This window comes from Megalops cyprinoides, chromosome 19 (genome assembly GCF_013368585.1).
Source record: "Megalops cyprinoides isolate fMegCyp1 chromosome 19, fMegCyp1.pri, whole genome shotgun sequence".
Lineage (NCBI taxonomy): Eukaryota > Metazoa > Chordata > Actinopteri > Elopiformes > Megalopidae > Megalops > Megalops cyprinoides.
Genome location: NC_050601.1, coordinates 22,773,784 through 22,795,494, shown reverse-complemented (window position 1 = coordinate 22,795,494; position 21,711 = coordinate 22,773,784). Strand labels below are relative to the sequence as shown.

Genomic DNA, 21,711 nt, shown 5'->3' with positions numbered 1-21,711 from the left:
GAAGAGTCTGACTGAGGAGGGGAGGAGGGAGCGGCATTGGCAGACGTCACCCAACAAAGATGCCATGCAATCATACCTAAACACTATTTCCTGTATCACCATCAGACAAAAATGACCATGCCTTTTTTACTCCATTTAGGTAATGCTAAGTATGAAAAAGGTCAAAACCTAATCACTTTCCTTGCAAAGGAGTGTGAAACAATGTTTCACAGAAAAAGAACTATGACTTGTAAAAAGAAAAAAGAACAGCCATACTTAACACTGATACCCAACCATTTATTTCTGTGCTTCTACATTTTAGATTTCCCAGACAGACCTGAGAACAGCCTCTCAGAATGTCATCTGCAAAATGTCCCCATAGTGCAACAATGCTAACGCTAACCTGCACTAACCTAAAGCTACAAACAGGGCTGAACAAAGCAGGCTGGTTACCCATGGTGACGCACCTTGGGCTGAGGTAAAGCGTATGGCAACACACATTCTCCCCATCCTCCAGGACCTCGTGTCTGGCTAATGAGTCAGACACAAACAGCCATTTGCTCTGTGGCACTCTGCTTCTCTCTCCAGCGGCAGGGGGTTGAACATCCCCCCACCTAAAAACAAAAGGAAAAAAAAAAAAACTTCAACAGCTGACACTCCAGCCAGCGCCGGCCCTGCCGTTTTCACTGAAGTCCTCCGCTTCCCTTCCCTCATCGAGGATAAAAGGCCCCGCTTGCTAACGGTGCAGCTGCAAACACCGTCACTTGCGGCTGGTGATGTAAGGCTGTCCGAACACGCCCACAGGCTGTCCAAACCCTGCGTGACAAATGACGACTCCGCTATTTCCACCAAAGTCATTCGCTTCCCTTCTCTTATCACGCATAAAAGGCCTCGCTTGCTAGCAACGCAGCTGCAAACGCTGTCACTTACATCCGAGATGTAAGGCTATTTGAACACACCTACAGGCTGTCCAACTCCTGCTCCTGCCTGATGAATAATAATCAGGACCTGGGACTTCCCAATATAGCGTTTACATGCATACCTATATATAATGCATATAAATATATGTATATCTCTCATACATAGATACATACACACACACACAGATATATATATATATATATATATATATATATATGCCACATACATACATGTATGCATACCTACACGCTCATATATACAGACATATATCTCACATACATTCATACATGCATTGTAATCCATCTCAGACAGTCAAAAAGCTGTTTCTTGGATCTTTATTTTGCAAGGAAGCAGTAAATAAAACCATACGATTCACACTGCTGGAACACACAGTGATATTAAAAAAATAATAATGATAAAAAGTGCAGCAGCATTGCACGGGGCCTTTGACATTGCATCCGACTTGAGTGTTTATCAGCGAGACGCAGCGCTCAGCCTGCAGACATCGCAGTGTTAATAAAGTGAGGTGCCTGCGAGAGCACAGACGCATATGGCTCACGCCTACGCTCTTACACACACGCTGTTCGCCAAGGTCCCGCCAAGCTCGCAGGCAAGGGGAGCGCTGGGTTCAATATTACACGGATAAGGAGAAGCCGACGCGTGCCCGCCCCTCCCCCCTAACCCCCCCTGCTCCATTTCCGGGCTTTGACCTCCGCGGCTGTTCCTTCTGGTGCCCGGCCCTGGTTTTGTGGGGCCACAGAACGCGCACCTATTTCCAGGACGTTCGTTTGTAGCTCTCAGCCAATCAGATCCAGCCCCGTGGCAGTGCTGATTGGGAACGCATGAAGGAAAAACGGCAACAGAGAGGAACAAATCATTTCCCCCAAATCTGTTATACGTCTGTCTATGTAGTCACCTATATTTATATGTGTGTGTGTGTGTGTGTGTGTGTGTGTGTCTGTGTCTATGCTTGTATCTATTCTGATTTTACAACACCACACAATGTCAATTAGTGGGTTTCAGTTTAACTGTTCTGAGAGTTGTGTGTGTGTGTGTGGTCTGTAAATGCAGTGTATGTGTATGTGTAAGCGTGAGTGTGTGTTATCTAAGTGCAATGTGTATGTGCAAAGATACAGAGTGGATATAAGGATACAAACGCATATCCATATATAGTATACGTAGCTCTGTTTGGAGTGACATGAAAACTATCCCCTTGAACGCACCGCCGTGTCACTGCTCCAGATTGTTAAGAGTTGGACGGTCCCCATGGGGGGGGGTGGAATGACTCATCAGTGCGTCGTCCCGTTTTCAACACGAGCACGACCAAATCTGAGCTGGAAAACATCACAGGCGCCCGCGTCTCACTGCTGGGTGGGCTGTCAGTCACAGCCGATGGGGTTCCTCCCCCGCCCCCCCCCCCCCCCCCCTCCACCTTTCAGTCTACCCACAGGGGCAGGGCACAACAGAGTGTCAATGCCCTAAAATGCATTCACTCTGTGCAGTAGAGGGAAGTCAGAAAGTCATCTGCCATTAAACGGGAACAATACCCTGCCTCTTCCCAATCAGCGCCGCGCTGCTGTTTATGTGGGGAAACAAAAGAGTTGCAAAAATATCATTAACGTCTGAGCACCATTTGCGCTCGGTTTGAATGCGGCCCTGATTATTCTGTTTCCGTGATCTTCTGACGAGGCATGTGGAGACTGAGCTTCTGTTTGGCGAAGAGAAAGGAAGAGCTATGACTTGGCTAAAATACCAAGCATTCATTGCAACAGTGGCATCACTATTACCGAGTCAAAAACTTCATGTACATGACAATACACAAACTGTCCACAGCTTATACATGCAAATATTTGTAAATACTATAGAATGTGCAGTATTACAGCGTAATGTAATTCTCCAATATTTTCAACATGTTGGAAAGTTGCATCATATTAGCCATTATACGCTTGACATTACATAGATAGAGACATTACCGCAATTTAGTAAAATATGCAGTACGTTTTCAAATCTGTACAAAATATATACTCCTTACATTCTGGATTTTATTCATCTATTTAAACTGCTGCTGATCTCACCAATGATGTGTCCAACTCAACACTTTCACTGAGGTTCATTTTCATATGGCCCACGGATGTTTTTCAAAAGACGTACATTTCATTTCAAGCTTCCAGCCTGATGCAGCCTGCATTTTGACTGATAATCATAAAGTGATCTATTGATCTTTTTTTCCCAGATATCAGCCCTAGGGTGCCTTTCAACCTATCAGTAAAAGGATCTGCACAGTCACAGAAATGAGGGAGGGGTGGGTTAAAAAAAACAGTGCACAGTAAAATTCTAATAAACATTCAGCTGAAAGCAGAAGCGGCGTTGTGTGGTAGAACTGCTGGCCTCACTGTTTTTGCTTGGTGCAGGGAGACAGTAAGCTGTAAGATGGAGTAGGGGGTGAGGGCACACACATGCTGTACCGTTCAGACACAGTTGATGCATTAGGGTCTTAGACTCCTTGCACTTCCATACTCTCTCCTTCTTTTTATCTGTTAATATTCTGCCTGACTACTTCATTCACTGGCTATCAGCGAGCACCCGCTATAGATTACATTGGAAGGTCTTAATGACCTAGGACTGGAACAGCAGCCATAAGAGCACAATTTCTTATTCAATCTGAAGTCATAGTTTTGCCCCGCAAGATTGCGCCATAAATCAATCAGCCGGCTCGGGGCTACCAGGTCAGTGCATTACAATAACGAGAACTCCAGATACATCACAGCCAATCGATTCCAGCCCTACATCATACCGAGAGCTTGAAATGACCGCTTCTGTGGTGAGATAATGAACCGAGCCTGGACTGTCGTAGGTACGACCTGCGTTTTTTGTGTGTGTGCGTGTGTGTGTGCCTCCTCTCCGCAACCGCTGGAGACACAGCAGAAATGAAAGGCGTTCAATTATTTAGATCTACACGGGGGCCGCGATTTGATCCACCCGCGGCGCGTTAAGTTAATGCTGTCGGTGCTGCGGGCAGGGAGAGCACCTGTACCTGGGTGCTGGGACACCAATTAAAGTGATGAAAACAGGCAAGCGGCAACTTCCAGGGATTGCGGCGGGTCCCCAGGAGTTCGCTCGCACTGGTGTTTAAAAAAACGTGCTCTCAAACATCAATGAGGCCCCCACACCGTAGTCGCTGCTCGGGTTTTTCGAGGCAGCTAGCAAAAACGGAACACCCTTTGTCCTGAGCTCGGAAACACACAAATTACATGAGCCAGCACAGTTCGGCAACCATAACTGTTTCACAGCAACATTCTGGGTGAGGAAGAAAAACGTCACCATCAGGTTCAGTTGAGTGTCAGCTATCAAATGCTATCAAACGAACGTGTCTCAATATTGCCACCCCAGCTCTGCTGCTTGTCTTCACTCAACACCCGACCGTCTACAATAGTCCTTATGAAATATATCATTTGTGAGGACAAAGGACTTCACAATACAGAATTGTTTTCAGGTAAATCAATATTGTTGTCGGTCAGTGTAAAGACTAAATAGGCTATGAATGTAGTGTGGCTATCTAGTAAGTTGATAAATTGGTGCAGTAACCTTTTGATGTTGTAAACCTGAAGTAGCTAGCTGGTCTTTCTCCCTTTACAGGATTTGAATAACCACTCTTAGGCCTGCCTTTCTGATTTTACATGGACACTGTGGGACTGCTGCTTTAGCATTAAGCCAAAATTAGTTCAATTGTAAAAATAAGGAGGACAAAAGGAAGCTTTTACTTTTGTAATTAGAATTGATTCCACTACATAAATGTAGGTTGTTGAGTGATAAGAGACCCTTTTAGTTTTGGTGGAATTCCCCCTTTACTTTTCCAAGTCAAAGTTAAAGGGAAAAGTATATTCTGAATAGACTGAATCTGACTAAGCCACAGACCGAGGTTGTCAGTAGTTTTGATTAGAAAAATGAGGTGGTTTCAGTGCCATTTTCCTTTGTTGACTGGAAGTTGGGGTGTAAAAAAATTGTTCTTAAATATACCTAGCTATTCACTAATCGTACTTTATTCACTTCCTACGCATTTTCGAGCAATAAGCACAAGAGGGCGCTCATGTGAAAATGTATTATTTCATCACAAAACAGCCAAATGTAATATTTTAATTTTTAAAAGCAGAAGTTTGGCGGAAAGCTCCCCCTAGCATAGAAAGCATTAAACTGTTTAATCTGCATCCTGTTTGGTAGCCATGTTTTTTTCTGCCCTGTTGGTTGTAAAGTCCTGGATGTCACTTCGCAAGGTCCACTTTGGGCTCAGCTGTTGTTTTGGCTTATTTATTTCTCTATGAAAAAAGACCTTTTGAAATCATCAAGAGAAGAACGAACAGTTTGGAGTTTTGGAGTTTTGCCATTTTTTTCCCCATTACTTTTTGTTATGCTGCAACACTGCCCTCCAGGACAACTGAGCTCGCTGTAGTATAGCAGGCTTTGATTTGTGCCTCTTTGGTTGCTTTTTTTTGAAAATCTGTTCCAACAATTCAGTCTGAGCAACGCTTGAAGAGAGCTGGCCATTCTGTTTCAGAGGCTTTACACACAGTCACATCAAATTCCACACTGCAACCCCTATCAACAAAGAGTACCACCAGGAGGTAGCTATGCATATGTTTTACTCCAACCTTAGCTTCAATAGCTTGTAGAGTGACCCTTGAATGTCAGTGCTACTCTTATGTAACTATGTGGCCCATTACCCATTAAACAATACAACAGCATTCAATTTTTATTTATTTATTTTTTTCACTACATACGAAATATTGTATATATTTAAATGGCCACAATCAATGTTTCATGATATGCTTCACAGGTTTCGATATATTAAAACATGTATGTCAAAAATATTGGATGTCATATGTATTGACCTACACTACTTTCTACCTTCATTACTTGCTTACTTATTATTATACAAAACTTCCAAAACAGAAGCTACACAGAAGCTACAGAAGTCAAAATTCCAGGAATTAATTCAAATAATTTTGAAAAAGTGTTGAGGCTGACATTTTTTTTTGCATCTCTCACACATCAGAAGCGGGGGTGGGGAGAAAAAAATAATAATCTAAATGGAGTTTTTCAATCTCAGACGCCAGATGCAGGATCACTTCTGACTTGCGTTTCTAGGAGAAGATTAGTTACTCATCAAAAAAAAAAAAAAATACCGGGGGACCATCTGACGTTTGCTCGGCACACTGATTAAAACATGTATTTCTGGGTTTTAAAATACATATTATTCAGTTTGATATGGATAAATTATCTAAAGTTCTGAAGCACTGCATGCTTGATACAGATGAGGCCTTTCATTACAACTTGTCTACTTTTAAACAACCCCTCCCCTATGATGTGCACACAAACACCACACCTCAGTCCCTGGCAACACACCTGCTCTCTCTGCCTTTCACGTTAGCTGACCTCACTATTCTCCTTTCTTATTATGACTGTTATTATTTTGCCTGTTATATGTTTTACTTGAGTGGAATTCATTTTGGAAGGGGTCCGTTTCTGTGGTCTGGTCTGGTCTCATCTGGGCTGCTACTAAAAAACTACATTAGGAAGCCTTCCCAGAGAAGTGTCTCTGACTCCTCTATGACACGCAGAGCTGGATCTATTAGCTACCAAGCTAGCGAGGGAATATTCTAAACTGCTGTGTCTAAGGTTACAATTATATCCGACACTTTCCTCTGACGGGCAGACAGGCACAGGAGAAGACGGTAGCTAGGAAGCCCCTGCAGTTGCTTCGTGCTGACAACATCTGACAGAAGGGCTGGCATCTTTGCACAGAGAGGTACCGTGTGGCGGAATAAAGCACACAGACCACATTTTATTCCCATTCAAAGTCGCTGCTGCGCTATCTTTCATGCTTTTTCGCCCAACTGAACAGAACATGCAACGTCCTTTATCTGAACGCCCCAAGTTTTATATCTTCGAATCACAGATCTCTTCTCAAGGCTCCTGTCGACTACTTAAAGCGCAGCGTGTTAACAGTAACACCAGGTTACGTCACCTCGACACTTGTGACCAGTAGCCTCTTTCGACTAATGAGGTGATGTAGTGCTTATGCAACAGTCAGAGTCACTCGGGCGTGATGCTACAAACCACCAATGAGCAAGTAATCATGGCGAAAATGTTACATCAACGTCAAAAACATATGTATATTTCATTTTTATTTTAAAAATAAACATGCATAAATGGAGAAACATGCCAAACATAATTTTTGCCAAGCTTTACTAATGGCATGATTTTTATTAATGTTTCTGAATTTCTGTTCCACCAAACTGGCAGACAAACTTTCTGCTTTTTTCCTCTGTGAAGCTCGTGCTGCAGTTGTGCTAGTGGGAAAGCTGTTTGATGGGCCAACATAATTAAGCTATGAATGCAGGTGAAAAACCATGACAATTCTGCAGAATTCATAAAAAAAGACTCACTGCACAGGCCTCAGCCTCTCCTGGTTCCTGTTGGTGACCTGCTGATACTCAGAACACAAAGGAAAACTAGGGAAATAGGCAATTACAAATGTTCACAGAGACGTCCTTTTATTTTACTTGTGGGTCATTTTAAACACAAGAGGTAAGATGGTTGCAATATCTGTCTGTATTCATTGACACCCACTCAAAGGCATCAGGGCAAGTTTTAGCCCTGTGTCCAGGTCTCGGGACCTCACATTATGCGTGCTCCCAACTGGGAAAATTTTAGAACGTGAACTGCACACATAAACCAACTAAACGCCTTAGGGTCCCCTCATTTCACAGGCACCTATCTCTAACACTGAGATTATGAGTTCCTTCACTGAACCTGTTACAAAAGTTACAAAATTGTAGCACACTCGGACACTTTGACTGAAATAGTCAAACCCATATAAATCAATAGATTCCAAATCAAATCAAATCCTCTAACACCATGCAGTTCTTTGGAGGAATAACCATCTTTTGAACACTGAAGCATTTTCAGCTCTGAAAAATACAGTAATATGTTATCCCATGTTAACAGCATGCAGATTTTTAAGAACTAACCATCTTTTGAACACTGAAGCATTTTCAGCTCTGAAAAATACAGTAATATGTTATCCCATGTTAACAGCATGCATATTTTTTAAGCACTAACCATCTTTTGAACACTGCAGCATTTTCAGGGTCTGAAAAATATTGTAATGTCTTCGGAGAGACAGAGGATTTGCATAATTAAGAATCAGTCGGAAAACATTCTAATATAGGCTCCCTCTCAAAGGTGTCACTCTTATTGCAGTGAGCAGAATCTATTTCGGAGCAGTGCAAAGGCTTCAGAATAACAGTTTGATAATATGTCAATTCCATATTGGGCAAAAGACGCCAACTCATTACAGAGATAATTGCCTTGCAGAGATACTTCAGCATGAGAGAGATTTCTTTGGCTAAAATTAATTACGTTTTATTACTTCTGAGAACTGAATACGTGAGAATTAATGAAAGGGGGTACTAAAATTAGATTCCTGACACAAAGAATAACATGACCTTATTTTTTCCCCCCTTTTTTGTTTCTGAGTAAAAATAATCCGACACTGACAGCAGCTGAAACAGTCACTTGCTCAAGATCTTAACTTGCATGAATATGACTGAATTTGACTTGGTGCAGTTTACAATGCAAAGACCTTTTTCCAAAACAGGTACAAACAATACTGGACATACACTCATTCATATGACTGCCCATCATTATATTTTTGCTGTTGTCTCTTTCATAGGCATCTTATAGTCTGGAGGAAAATCCTTTCAGTGATGGCAACAGATAAGAGCATGTCCCCACTCTGGTTCTGTACAAAGAATTTGAATGAGTGGATCAGAGTGTCTACTAAATGACAATAATGAATTGTCCTGCAAGTTCAGTACCAGTAGCTTTATAGTGCTGAATCCTACAGCCACACAGCTAATACAACACCATCAAATCAAGAATTAAAATACAAAAGCTGATTGAAACATCCTTTTAAGTGTGTTCTGACAAGAGCCAGGAGTGGCAATGCAAAGCATTATTTTTACGTGTTTCTTTCCGAATTTACATGCATAAATATTAACGCACCAGCCCTCTCAATCTATTTTGCTTTTATTCGTTGTGTGCGTTTTTAAAGGCACTTCACACTTTTTGCAAAAAAAAAAAAACTTTGGAACGCTCATCTGTAGGAAATGACATCTTTCTTCCAGTAAGTTAACACTTAACTCTCATGTATACCCCAACGGCTGATAGCATGAGAAAACAAAAAGTGAATAATGCGTCCATGCGTGTCTATTAAGCGGGGATATGGTATTCAAATAAAAATGCTACCCCTACCTGGAAAGTCTCCAAATTCTGTTTTACATCAAACGTTCCTCCGGGTAATTAACACCGCTCTGTGAAGGAATAGTGGCAATTGCTTGTGCGTTTCAGTTCTCAGTTCTCAGATACTTTTGTTTCATTAAACGGTACGCAATTATCTGTTTGTGAACTAGAGACTAATAAAAGCCTATGCCCCTGACAGTCAATGCTTCTCGGCTGTAAGCAATTTCATAACCACGTTATGAAAGCTTCTATAATTCAAAGACAGTGCTATACTGATGATTCATTCTGATACACACAATGCCCTACTTTCCTATTATGATATGAATTTGCTAAATCAAAATTACATCTTGGTCAAAACGATTCGATTTACGCATATCGGCGTGAGTGTGGCACGTTTAAATGCATGGCGGGATTCTCTGAGTACAGTCCAGCGAAATGTTTCCGTGAATATCTCTCTCCCTTTTGCATTAACCTGAACTCGTGCCCAACTATGACGGTTTTCAAGTCAGAAGCTTGTATTGAGAAATAATTATTCAGCATCCTAGTAAGAGAGGTTAATGCATCATTAGCGACCACCAAGTGCGTAACACGAGTCTGCAACAAATCCAATAAAATACCCAGGTAATTAAACAAGCACTGTATTCAGGCAGCTTCTGTAAAATCTCCCCACTCACTGCCCAGCACAGGCTTGCATGCATCTTACGGGGAGCAGAAGAGAAAACCACGACGTGCTGTTAGCGGCACCTGCTTAAAGAACTCCTTTTGAAATACCCACTCGACTAAAAATGCCTTCATTCCATGACAACTGCAATTCCTCGAGACACACACATACACACACACTGTCCCATAAAACAGCGAGCCAGCGCTCGCTGCGTAAACAATTAGCTAACCAACCTGTTTTTATGCAGTGCGAAGGTTCTATCGACAACAGAGGAAACGCGCCAGGCGGAGAATTTAACACAGTGGCGCATTGGAAACATCCCACGTTCGTTTTAAATTCCTCCCATTACCAGCGCGCTCGCTGTACGCGCTGCCTCCTGGCGCCCCAGCCAGCGTGCCTTACCTGAAGGGCATCTCCAACGACTGCAATTAGCTGCCAAGATTTCATTGTGGTTGGTCACCGGAAAAAAATGCCTAAGAAAAAAAAGTACCTCCCGTTTCTCGGTGGAGGTAATGCGAACGCGGGGAGTGAGTGTGTGTTTGTGTGCGTGAAAGAGAGAGAGAGAGAGAGAGAGAGAAAGGGAATGAGGGAGAGCGGTGTTGTGTTAGTGAGAGAACTGTATCCACGTGCTGACAATATAAATGACTACAGTCCTCGCCGTCAACGCTTGCTTCTTTGGTTTATTGCGCTATTGCTACACTTACCTTTGCTTTCCCCCACTGCCCCCACCCCCTTCACTTATATCACCCAGAATGATAATCCTTGTTGTGCAGCCTAAATTCAAATTCGAAATTGCATTGCATTATTAGTCTGCTTGATAGACGGCCTTATCCGCTCCCATTGCTTACATTTTTTACATGTTACCCATTTATGCGGCGGAATATTTTACTGTAGTCATTCAGATTAAGCACCTTGCTCAAGGCTAGGAAACGGCAACGGCTAATTTGAGGATTAAACCGGTAATCTTCTGCCTTTCAAGTCCGGTTCCTTCACCCCTAAGCCAAACTACCACCCTCACGGCCCATAGCAGTCTTGACGTGAATTCCAGTTCTGTGGATATTGCTGAGACTCACAGAGTGCATGACAACAAGGAGAATTAGAAGTGCTGACCAGTAAAGTCATTGCTGAAAAAATATGTATGCATGCAAAATTGGACAAGAAAAAAAATTCATTTGTCAAAAAAATTAAAATGGTCTTCTGCATGACTGCTGATTTTGGATTTCTGTTAATATTCAAAGGGACTGGCAAGTTAGCTCATTTGATCAATTAAGAGCAAAACACTGAAGAAAGTGCTGAGTGTTAAACTCATGAAGGACTATGCTTGATGAAACTAGCAGGTCCCACTTTAAACACTCTTAGGGAAGTGTGGTGGAGGACCATGTGGGGGTGGAGGGAGCTGCCATAGCACTCTCGAGCAAGGCCTTCAACCTAGAATTGTTTTGGTAAAAAGCCAGTTGATAACACATGTAAAAAATGTAAATTGTCCTTGATGAGAATGTCTGCTAATCCAACATATTAAATAAATTGCTGATCGTACCATTTGTGGATAGGGTCTGTTTGAGTTGGAATCATATCTTATTTCTGAAGCTTCTGTCCAGAATCATACATAAAATTATAAACATTACGCAATGCCTTTGAGCTCTGGACACATGTAGGCTATGTCCAGGGCAAAATACTCATGTTACCTTTTTTACATGTAGTCAGTTCATGCAGGAGCTCAGCAGAGGTTAAAGGTTGCTAATCTACAACTCTAACAACAATGCCACCCAGACATCCATAAAAGAAAAACATTTAAATAATTTTAATGGCTGAAAATGACAAAAAAGAGAAAGCTAACTTCCTAAATTAACATATGTATTATAAATGTAATGTATTGGAAATGTTTGTGATGATATGGGCCAGTGAGGAGGTGTTGGTCTTACAGATCCAGTGACCTATCCACCTGTCTTTCTGCCTGTCTCTGTCTGTTTGCACAAATATAGCACCGAAAATAGATCAAAAGGCTTCGCTTTCTGACAAACAGGAGTGAAAAGTTGAACGGTTTTAATCCGAAGGCTGTTTTTTTTTTCCTTTTTTTTGCGCGTGTGTGCCCAGTGACATCTGAAAACAACACAACGAGAAAATATCCCTCCCTCTTTCCTCTTCCAAGCGGCAGGCAGCTATTGTAGATCAATGCCGCTGCAGCATCCCAGTGACAGATTACATAAATTGGGTAAGCGTCCCCCACGGAGCAGTGCCGGGTACAGACAGACGAAAGGACTTGTCTAGCACCAGGGACCTCTGTTTCCCTGTCTCCCTGCTGGTTGGAAAGCCCTGAGACAAGATGGTTATTATCTAGCTATTCTATCTTTCCTCTGACATTCTGGTTTTACAACACCACGCAATGTCAATTAGTGGGTTTCAGTTTAACTGTTCAGAGATTTGTGTGTGTGTGTGTGTGTGTGTGTGTGTGTGTGTGTGTGTGTGTGTGTGAGAGAGAGAGAGAGAGAGAAGAGAGCTGCAATCACTCCACAAAGATGATGTTGAAAAGATTTAGTCAATTCAGCCACTTAAAAAAAAAAACGTTTTAACCCCAGTGGCTCTCATTATTAAAAGATGATGTCTCATAAAATAATCATAATGTCATCTTAACTTGTTTACCTGAAATAGCTGGCATAGTTTATGTCACATTTTAAATACTTCCTAGGATGCATATCCAGACTCAAAAAAGCCTTTAGGTTCCCTGCTTGCAGATAAGAGGGTGAGATCCCCATCACTTACAGTGTGCTTGTGTATTTTGTTAGCGTTTCTGTAGCTGTTGTATGTCCATGTGATCAAAGAGATCTTTTTGATATGAATTTATATGTATGACAGATTTGACAATTGTTTTCAGATGGGTATGGCACTCCTAATCTAAAACAACATATACTTTTGGTTTTACATGTCTACAACAGTGAGAGATAATATAAATATTAGACACCCAGTAATGTTTAAGTGAATCTGTACCTGGATTATAACTGATATTAAACATTATGACTATGATTACTTGAGACCAAAGAACCATGAATAAATCAGATATATCAGACTATCACTGTTTAATGCTTTTTTTGCATTTAATAACATTGATATTATTAACATGATACTGTATGTTACAAACGTTTTCAGTTTATGGATTCCCTTGCAAAATACTGTATATGACAGCCCAATTCAACAGAAATTAGGATTTTGCCAATTGTAGGGTATATATCACTTAAGGAACATAACATATGTGATATCATTGTCTTTTTCAGCCTAAAGTAGTGTATTCTTGTGTTTAACACTCCAAAAGGTCAGTGAAAAACAAAATACTGCACTGCATATTCCAAGAATGGGAGTGTTCTTGGCTTGGAGGGAGTGGAGCTCCGGTAGATTTCAATCAGCAACTGATTTTGACCTGGTTCACCGGGTGACATGCCTTCCACACCAATAGGGAATTATGCCAGTTTAAAAAAAATGCAATCTCATCCGATTGTTGTCAACGACATCTTGTGCGCCACCCCCACTGTCACCACATTGCTTTTTCCCCTCTGTGCCATTGTCTGGATTGGTGCGATTTGTGTCATGTTGCTTGGTGATTTGTATCATACTAAGGTAGGAATCCATTCAGTAGCAGACTGATTCCCTTCACTTGTCTCAGAGTCACGCCGGCCAGGCAATTGCAGCGCGGAAGCACAATGCGACAACTGTGGACATCGTAAATGGATTGTCTCAGGCAAGCTTTGGTTTGGTTGACATGTCCATTGACTTTCTAATGAAAGCAACGATTAAGAGCAAAAAGCAACAGACCCTTCCGGCCTCAAGTACTGCAGCCTCTCACCAAGGAATAATCGAACGTTCCAATTACAAAACATAGCATCTCGAAAACTATGGCTTACGTTTTTTCTTATTTCACATTTCTATGGATTGTATCTGTTCTACGAGCCCACATGCTAAACTGCACCAAGCCCCTCCCATATTTATACAAGCCCCTCCCACACATACACCAATGTCCCTCCCACATCCTTCCAAGCCCCTCCCCTGTCCCCTAAGGCTTTAAAAATTACTACATGAAATCACAGACGTACAGCTTTACACCCTACATTCCAACATAGGGCAGCCAATTTCAGCTGCCAAAGAGGAAAAGGCAGGCACAAGAAATGGAAAAGACACACTGCCAGAGACGGACAGACATGCTAACCTTGTGTGTCTGCGTGTGTGGGCGGGAGGGTAGTACTGTGGATTACAACTAATCCTCTATATGCATTTATGGTTATTTATGAGTCTCCTACATAATGCATAATATCTGCAAAGGGTTTGTCTTTCATTCAGGACTCCCTTGGTACATCTCTATACATTTACACACCAATAAAACAGGCACATCTGCATGCCATTTATTTCCACGTTGTCCTTGTCCTTGGGACCTGTCTGCTGTACGTGACTGTTTATTATGCATTCATATTGTTCACTTTGGTTGTTCATATCGCCTGTTCGAGCGCCTGATTTTCCTGTCGTTTACCATTTTTATATGATTATGTTTCATTTCATGACTGATACAGTTCCATATAAAACCTTTTTACTTTCAGACCAGTTATTACTGGTTTCAGTATTATTGGTTGTGTTTATATATACACAAGCACACATACGTCATATTTTATATGATAAAAATAATACTGATGTTTATAAAAACCTGGAATTATCCACTTCAGTCAAGGCTGCAAAGCCATCCTGTACAGCAGAATAGGTGCTTGGACAGGTAACATTTCAGCTGAAACTGATTTCTTGTTGGCCTAGCAGTATTTACAGTTTTCTGTTTTGCAACACTTACTGCATCTATGTTGTTACCAATGTCATTATTGTCTTCTTTTATATTGATGTGTTGTTATTGCTGTAAAGCACTGTAGTTATCCCTTCTGTACTGTGTATGTTTTCAAAAATCTATACAAAAGTATGATCGCGCACACACAAACACAAGTTTGTACAGATAATGGCACCACGTAAGACACTTTTATCGGCAACTTTTATGTCAACAAGTCTTGTGAGCTCATGTTTAAAACCACATCTCTATGAAATTACTGCTATTAGGCAATTTAGGGAGAAATGTAAGAGAGGTCAACTACATTGTGGTTTCACACCCCCTTTTTGTTAATGCTTTGTTTAAGGTTGCTATAGTTCCAGTCACCACTTTCTCTACATCAGTATCCAGCCTGCTGGCTTGCATTAGCAGGCCGTGTCAATGCGACAGGATTTTGGTTGTCTGTAATGCATATCCCGGGGCCTCCATCAGAAGCCCGGCCCTGACTCTATGAGCCTATGTCTTGGCTCAGCCGTCCACTTGGCGACTGAACTGTCACTGCTTTCGGCTGCCTTCCCTTACCGATGTTCAACTGCTGTCCATTTTTTTGAAAACCTGGCTTCTAATCTGTCCCGCAGTGGGAACAATTTCTGCATGATGGAGAAAGGCTGGCATTTCAAAGTACCACTGTATTTTCCTCCAAAACCCTCATGGGTGCAATTCAGATGCCCCTGTGACAGACCTGTTTCTTGGCTGTGATGGGACAGCAAAAGATCAAGGCTAGCAGGAAACTGTTACAGCATCCCAGGTAGGCAGACACAAACACATGCACATTTTGGTTAAAGTAATAGAATTATAAGAATCATTGACTATGCATTTCTTCTTCTTGCACAATGAAGTCTGCCCTGTAACAACATCATGAAGTGATTTACATTGCCTGTATATGCCTGTAGCATTTGTCAGGTTCACATTATGTGCATTTTATTAAGAGATCATCTACATTCTTCTTTATTGTGCACAGTCCTTCAGTGCTACGGCCTGGCAAAGGGATTATGTGGAGTGGCGGTAGGATTTGGATGGGTGGGTGGGAGCATATGGACCTGCTTATTCTGTGTGTGTGTGTGTGTCCATCCGTGTGTGCCTATCTGTGTGCACTTGAGTGTCAGCACGCATGCCTGTGTTAGGGCTACATTATTCCTTCATTCATTATCAAAGTTAGGATTTTGAGTCACAATATACTGTATGATTGAGACATTTTTTAGACAAAGATCAACCAGGTTTGCAGTATGTAACTAGCCCATGTAATGAAACAGGAACAGCCATTCAAAGACTTTATTGTAAAAGGCATCCTATTTCAAAGTGCTGCACAGCTGACACAATCCTGGGAGACTCCGTATTGGCTGATCACTCGAGCCAATCCCCTCTTTCCTGTGGCGAGCTTGCAGGAAGCAGGCATGCGGCCATCCTTTCTCAGTCCCCTGCAGTTCTGCCCAGCCGCTGATTCTAGAAAGTTCACTGGATTACATCCTCTCTACAGCATGCCCCTCCTAGCCAAGTCATGACCCATGCAAAAAAAAAAGCTTCAATGTTGTGTATCATTTCTCTAGAGAAAAGGGGGCAGGAAGGATTCAATCTGACCCCACTGGCACCTTGTCATTAACTTTGAGCAACAAATTTAAACAGGTGTTGCGTTATGTTATTAATTCAGTTCATCCCTGTACTCATCTTCCCAACACTACTCTGTGAATTACGGCTAAATGCACACTCAGATAGATTTCAAAGCAGTGAAAAAACAAAACAGCTGATCCTCAGTGCAGTCGGTTCTGAGTTATTCAAAATCCAACAGTGAAAAGGCTCCTGCTCCAGTTGGTGGATGTTAGTAAAAAGGTGAAAAAAGCAATGAGGACGCTTTCCTTCCCTTGATGAAACAGTGCATCCTTTTTACATTTACAGCACCACAAAATGATGAGCGGTTCCATTTTTATTGTGTCTACATACTGGTCCTTGGGCTTGTATTAGTGACTTAATCTGTGGCAGAACAGCCTCGAAGCCTGTGTTAGTCAAATCTCGGAGGCTGTGGAGATTCGCCGTGGCGGAGTAATTGGAATTGAGCATCTCTGAGGAAAATAAGAGGGCTCTCTCTCTTACACACACACAAAGACACGCTCATACTCATACTCGCGCACGTGCATGCACACACACACACACGCACGCGCGCGCGCTCACACATTATCACACCGCAGTCGAGCGCGCTGTCTGACGCTCCGTCTCGCCACCCCTGTCACGTCCGCGTCTCCCGATACGCACGTTGTTCCAGCGGCTCCTCTGCATTGACAAGGAGGGAATTCTAATGGACAGACAGGTCGAGACGCGCCGAGGTGGAAATCAAACAGGCTAGAAACAGGCCTCTAACAGCAGAGCAATGAGCCTGAGTCCAAGGTTAGCATCTACATCAATAATGGCCTGTAAATGCTTTATGAACATTTCAGTTTTCAAATGGGTGCGCTGTTGAGGGGAATTACGTCTAGCCTTGTGGTCAAAGGTTAGGGCAGTATTGGTAAAATATACTGTGACATTGTATCCAACAGCGAAAGTATTTATTAGTGGAGTAAGAAATGCACATTTTGCTACTCAAGTGCACAGCCATATCTGTGACAAACAGCTTAGATAGATTAGTCTTAAATGAGCCATGGGGCAGCACAGCTGAGGAAATTCAGACAGGGGCGGGGTCCGATTCTTCGGCCGTGGCCCAGTGCTGTGGTCAGCGCTGCTGATTGCTCTGGTTTAAATCTCTCTCTTTAAATTGGTCTCCTGGACGTTTTTCTCTCCTTGCCCAATGGGCCTCTCACAGCCGAGAGAAAGCACACTCAGAGCAGAGAGTATCACATGGGCCTCGTGTGTTTTCATTTAATTGGGCTTGAAACAAAATGAAAAGATTGTGTAAAGCGAAATGAACAAAGTAGGAGTGAGTTATGCTGCCTCAGAAGACATACGCACCCGACATTTAAGGTGCCAACGATTTGAACTGCAACTCCTGGTCTGCTCTGCATGGGTGAATCTAATGATGCAGTAGGTGTGGCACCTGAAATAAGGTTACTTTACTATCATGTGAAGATACTATAGACAAGAGTGTAGTTTTCCACTCCCTTCTACTGCCACCAATGGATGTCTTGTCTGTTAAGGTGATAACCTCAGTCTACATAATCTGTTGTATGGTATGTGGTATGTTGAAATCTCTCCGTACAGGACATGGGAAGAAAATAACATATAGAATAGAATATTGAATAGAATATAAGGGAAGAGAGACAGAGCCATAACTATGTCCAGACATAGTTATGACTCTAGTTAGTTAGTTAGGGCAATAATTACACTCCTATTCTATATTGCCATGTTGCACAAAGAGAGAGCAATATATATGTTTTGCCAGGTAAGTTTACAGCATGTAAATGTACCACCCATTTATGAAAAAAAACAGCCCCTGATTAAATATGCCAGTAAAACAGTGTCTTAATGAATCTGTGTGCTTTTCTAAAGTGATGTTGCTTTTCAAGTGATTGTCATAGTCTATGGGAGAATCAATGTTGTCTACACATACAGTTAATTAGTCACATACAGAGCAATTGATGAGACTTCTAAATGTGTGTGAAACAAAGTGGAGCCCTCTTTTGAATCTGACTGCAGTATGCTTTGTCCTCTATTTGTCCTGAGCTGAGCAGAGAATTTAAGTGTACTTGAAATTGGTCTTTTTTCATTGTGAGTTCAGTGGTTGTTGACATCTCCCAACAAAGTTTTGTGGCGAACGCCACCTGAATGCAATGCTTGCTTTAGTTGGTGACTAAGAAGGAGGTATAAAGCCTCTTTTGAATGAACTTGAAGACCGGCAGCTTGGTGATAAACTGTTTTGCAGCACAGACGACATATCTTTGTTTACGTCTATTGTCAATGCTTCAAATTCAAATCCATTTCCTTCCTGGGGGAAACATGCCCAAATTTGGGCCAGCCTGTTATGGGTTGTGTCCCTGACTATTTAGCAGAAAGAGGCACCGGCTCAGCTTCTGGTCAATGTCTCTGTGGACCCGAGATCAAAACTGTGAGACGAGACAAATAAACTCCTATTTCACTTCACCTGACACTGCTATGACAGTTAATATCTACTGGCTTTTCAATCTCTCAGCTCCTAACCCTCTAACCCTATTGTGTGCCCCCACCCCCATCCCCCTCCATCTCTGGAGCCTGGAATTGGAGCTCTGCCTTCCCAACACATGGGACCCAGCTGTCAGATGTGGATGATCCATACGCTGTTGCTTTGGGTGAACAGTGATTGCTCTTCAGCCCGGCATTAAGGGCGGAGCGGGGGGGAGGGAAGAGGGCAGTGAGGGCATGCTTTATTGCCTTGCGCTCGGGCCCCCAAACCTGGTGAATGTACACCCTCCACAAGAGAGAGAGGGCTGGATTTGGCTCCCTGGCTCCTTCCCTGCCCCCACGGTGTAGAGCGCCGTCCCGGTTTCGCCACCTTCATTATCGCCGCGAGAGAGGCGCTTCCCCATTCGCCACGGAGCCGAGGCGGTGGAGCTGGCGGTGCCCGGGCGTCTGGCTCGGATCAAAGGGGAAAATCCGACAGCTAAGGAAGGGCACAGGGAGCCAATTATCAATTTGCTTCAGCCGCCCCCGCTAAAGTCAGTCAGTAAACCGGCCGTTTGCAGGGAAGGATCGGAGGGGAGAGAGAGACAGGGAGAGAGATAGAGTGACCCAAATTGTATTTAAATGGTGAGCAAGCGCCGAAAAATACCAGAAAAGCCACGGGAGCACATGAAAGCAAGCCGTCTAGACTTGAACGCAGACAGCCGGATTTCTGAGGAACTTATTTCACTGGATGTTCTTTCTCCCCCCCCCCCCCCCACCTTAGCTGCACAAAGCGGCACACTGGACCGCTGGGGGCTGCAATTAATTTTGGAGGAAATGAAGTCAGAGTACTTTTTACGAGCCACTGGCTCTTACACGTTAAGCCACGGGGTGGCACAGGAAGGACAGCTTGGCCCTCATTAGGCTGATATACTAATGCTGGGTACATCCAACCAAGCAATTTCCCTGGGTTTCATGTTCTCATAGAGCCGCCCTACTCTAGGTGCATTCTAAAACAGCGATCTTGCCTATTAGTCCACTGGAGCAAAAGACTGTGAGCAGCAAGGAGTGCAAACATCACACCTCATAATGGAGGTGAATGGCACGTGTGACTCTTTCTCTCACTCCAGCTTCCCTTAACCCTTACTGTCAAATTTCGTCTCTTGATTTCTTAACACTGAGCGCACCCAGTGCAAACTATATCCCTGGGTTTCACTTTTCTCGGAGAACCAAACCAAGTGCAGATGCCTTCTCTGGCCAGCAGATGGCGTGTGCACTGAGTCAGAATAATTGACTATTACTCCTTTGAAACTCTATACCATCTTCCTTATCCATTATTACCCATTAGTGCCATTTGGTATACATTTCCGAGAGGGGACTTGCTGAGGGAGGCCTCCCATTGGAAAAGCGAGCATGGAGGCGCCATACGTCAGTTCTGGTTTTCGTTGACTTTGAGTAAAAAAAAAAACACACACAAAAACAATGAACAATTATTTCCCTCGCATCGTGGCGCGCTCTGGAAGACGGAATTGACTCGACGGACAAGCTCGCTGCCGCTCCCGAGCCGAAACGGCACTGGGGTAATTAATGGGCGTGTTAAGAACGAGTCGCACAATAAGATTAAGCCCCAGACTGTCGGCCTTATCTGGAGAATCAATTTGTGTCATCTATCCTTTCAAAATACATTAGAGGCAAGTGACACCACAGCTGTGCCAGCGTTTAGAACTGATTAATTGCTGTAAATGTTGAACGCGCGCAGAGTAATTTGAAAGTGAAAAGTAAAACCCGCCCAGAATGACAGCTCTGTAATTTTTTCGCGTTCGACGAGGGACTGTTCCTGTCAGTTGCGATCTGAAAACTTTTCTGCTCATTCCTGAATTGCTTTGTGGAATTTGCCAGTGTGGATTTAACCCTAATTCTTCATATCACAGCACACTGAATTTAAGACTAATGTCGATGACAGTTCGCCATGGTAGATGATGTAAAGTGACAGTAAAGCGGTCTAAAAGTAGCTGATGACTCAATTTCCATCATTATAAAATGATGGATTATGAATGCAATATTTGCCAAATGACAGCAGGGCTGTTTCTCAAGCCATCCATCAATCTTCCATAGGTCATGCTAATCTATGCTGGATAATCATCCCTAACGTGGGGCTACAGTTAGTGGGGACACTGACCTACTAATTTTCACCTGTTATACATCCTTCTCCAGGTTCTACACAGCTTGCATATGTAATGGGATATTTACCAAACCAATACCAGGCACTGTATGTTACAGGAAATTACCGCAATTCAAAATACCTTACCAACAGCGATAGGAAAGTATGCTGCTGGAAGTGGTGTTGGTTGACCAGCAGCAGGAAATCTTTTCTCTGGACAAACCAAATCCACTACCCCAGTGTGATTATGAGGACACTGAACCGTATGAGGTGCCTTAGTTCAGGTCAGCGTCAAAACTGAGCTCCTATGGCAGAAAAAGCTCCCTTGGCCGGCTAGTCTCTATCTGCTGGTCAGGTTGCAAGCCCCACCTGTCTCATTCAACCCATCTATTACTGTGTAAGTGCAACTGCCCATTTGAGTAAACACAGGAACTGCAATCAAGGAAACAACTGCAGTGCAGTCCCTCATATTTCAACCTGCAACCTCCCGGTTCTGAGTGCGGTCCTGAAATGCCACTTTGCGCGGCGCGGTGACATACCCTCTGCCGAGAAGCCCGCGTTAATGAACGATGACACGCTTCAGCGCCGGAGTCAAGCATCAGCATTTTTAAGCGATTAGCCTTTCAACCCCAGCATGTTTTCACACGTCCTCCAGCACACTTTCTGGGTTCCTTTCTCAAAAAAGCATGAGAGGTGCTGCTTAAATGGCAAATTAATAACTTGACGCTTGTTTACCATAATTCGGGTGATTCTGTACCTACTGTATGTTACAGCTGT

General features: G+C 43.0%; 1 protein-coding gene across 7 annotated transcripts in view; it reads right to left on the bottom strand.

Moving 5' to 3' along the window:
* rbfox1 (RNA binding fox-1 homolog 1) overlaps positions 1-10,528 on the bottom strand; it is a 255,119-nt gene extending 244,591 nt beyond the window's left edge. For 5 of the 7 annotated variants that reach the window (XM_036553347.1, XM_036553348.1, XM_036553350.1 and 2 more), the window contains exon 1: positions 10,265-10,528. In XM_036553347.1, coding sequence (XP_036409240.1) covers positions 10,265-10,309 — 45 coding nt within the window. In that variant the 5' untranslated portion in view covers positions 10,310-10,528. Of the gene's footprint in view, positions 1-10,095; positions 10,243-10,264 lie in introns of those variants that run through there. The other 2 variants (XM_036553353.1, XM_036553354.1) reach the window with 1 other exon arrangement.
* Between the last annotated feature and the right edge of the window lie 11,183 nt (positions 10,529-21,711).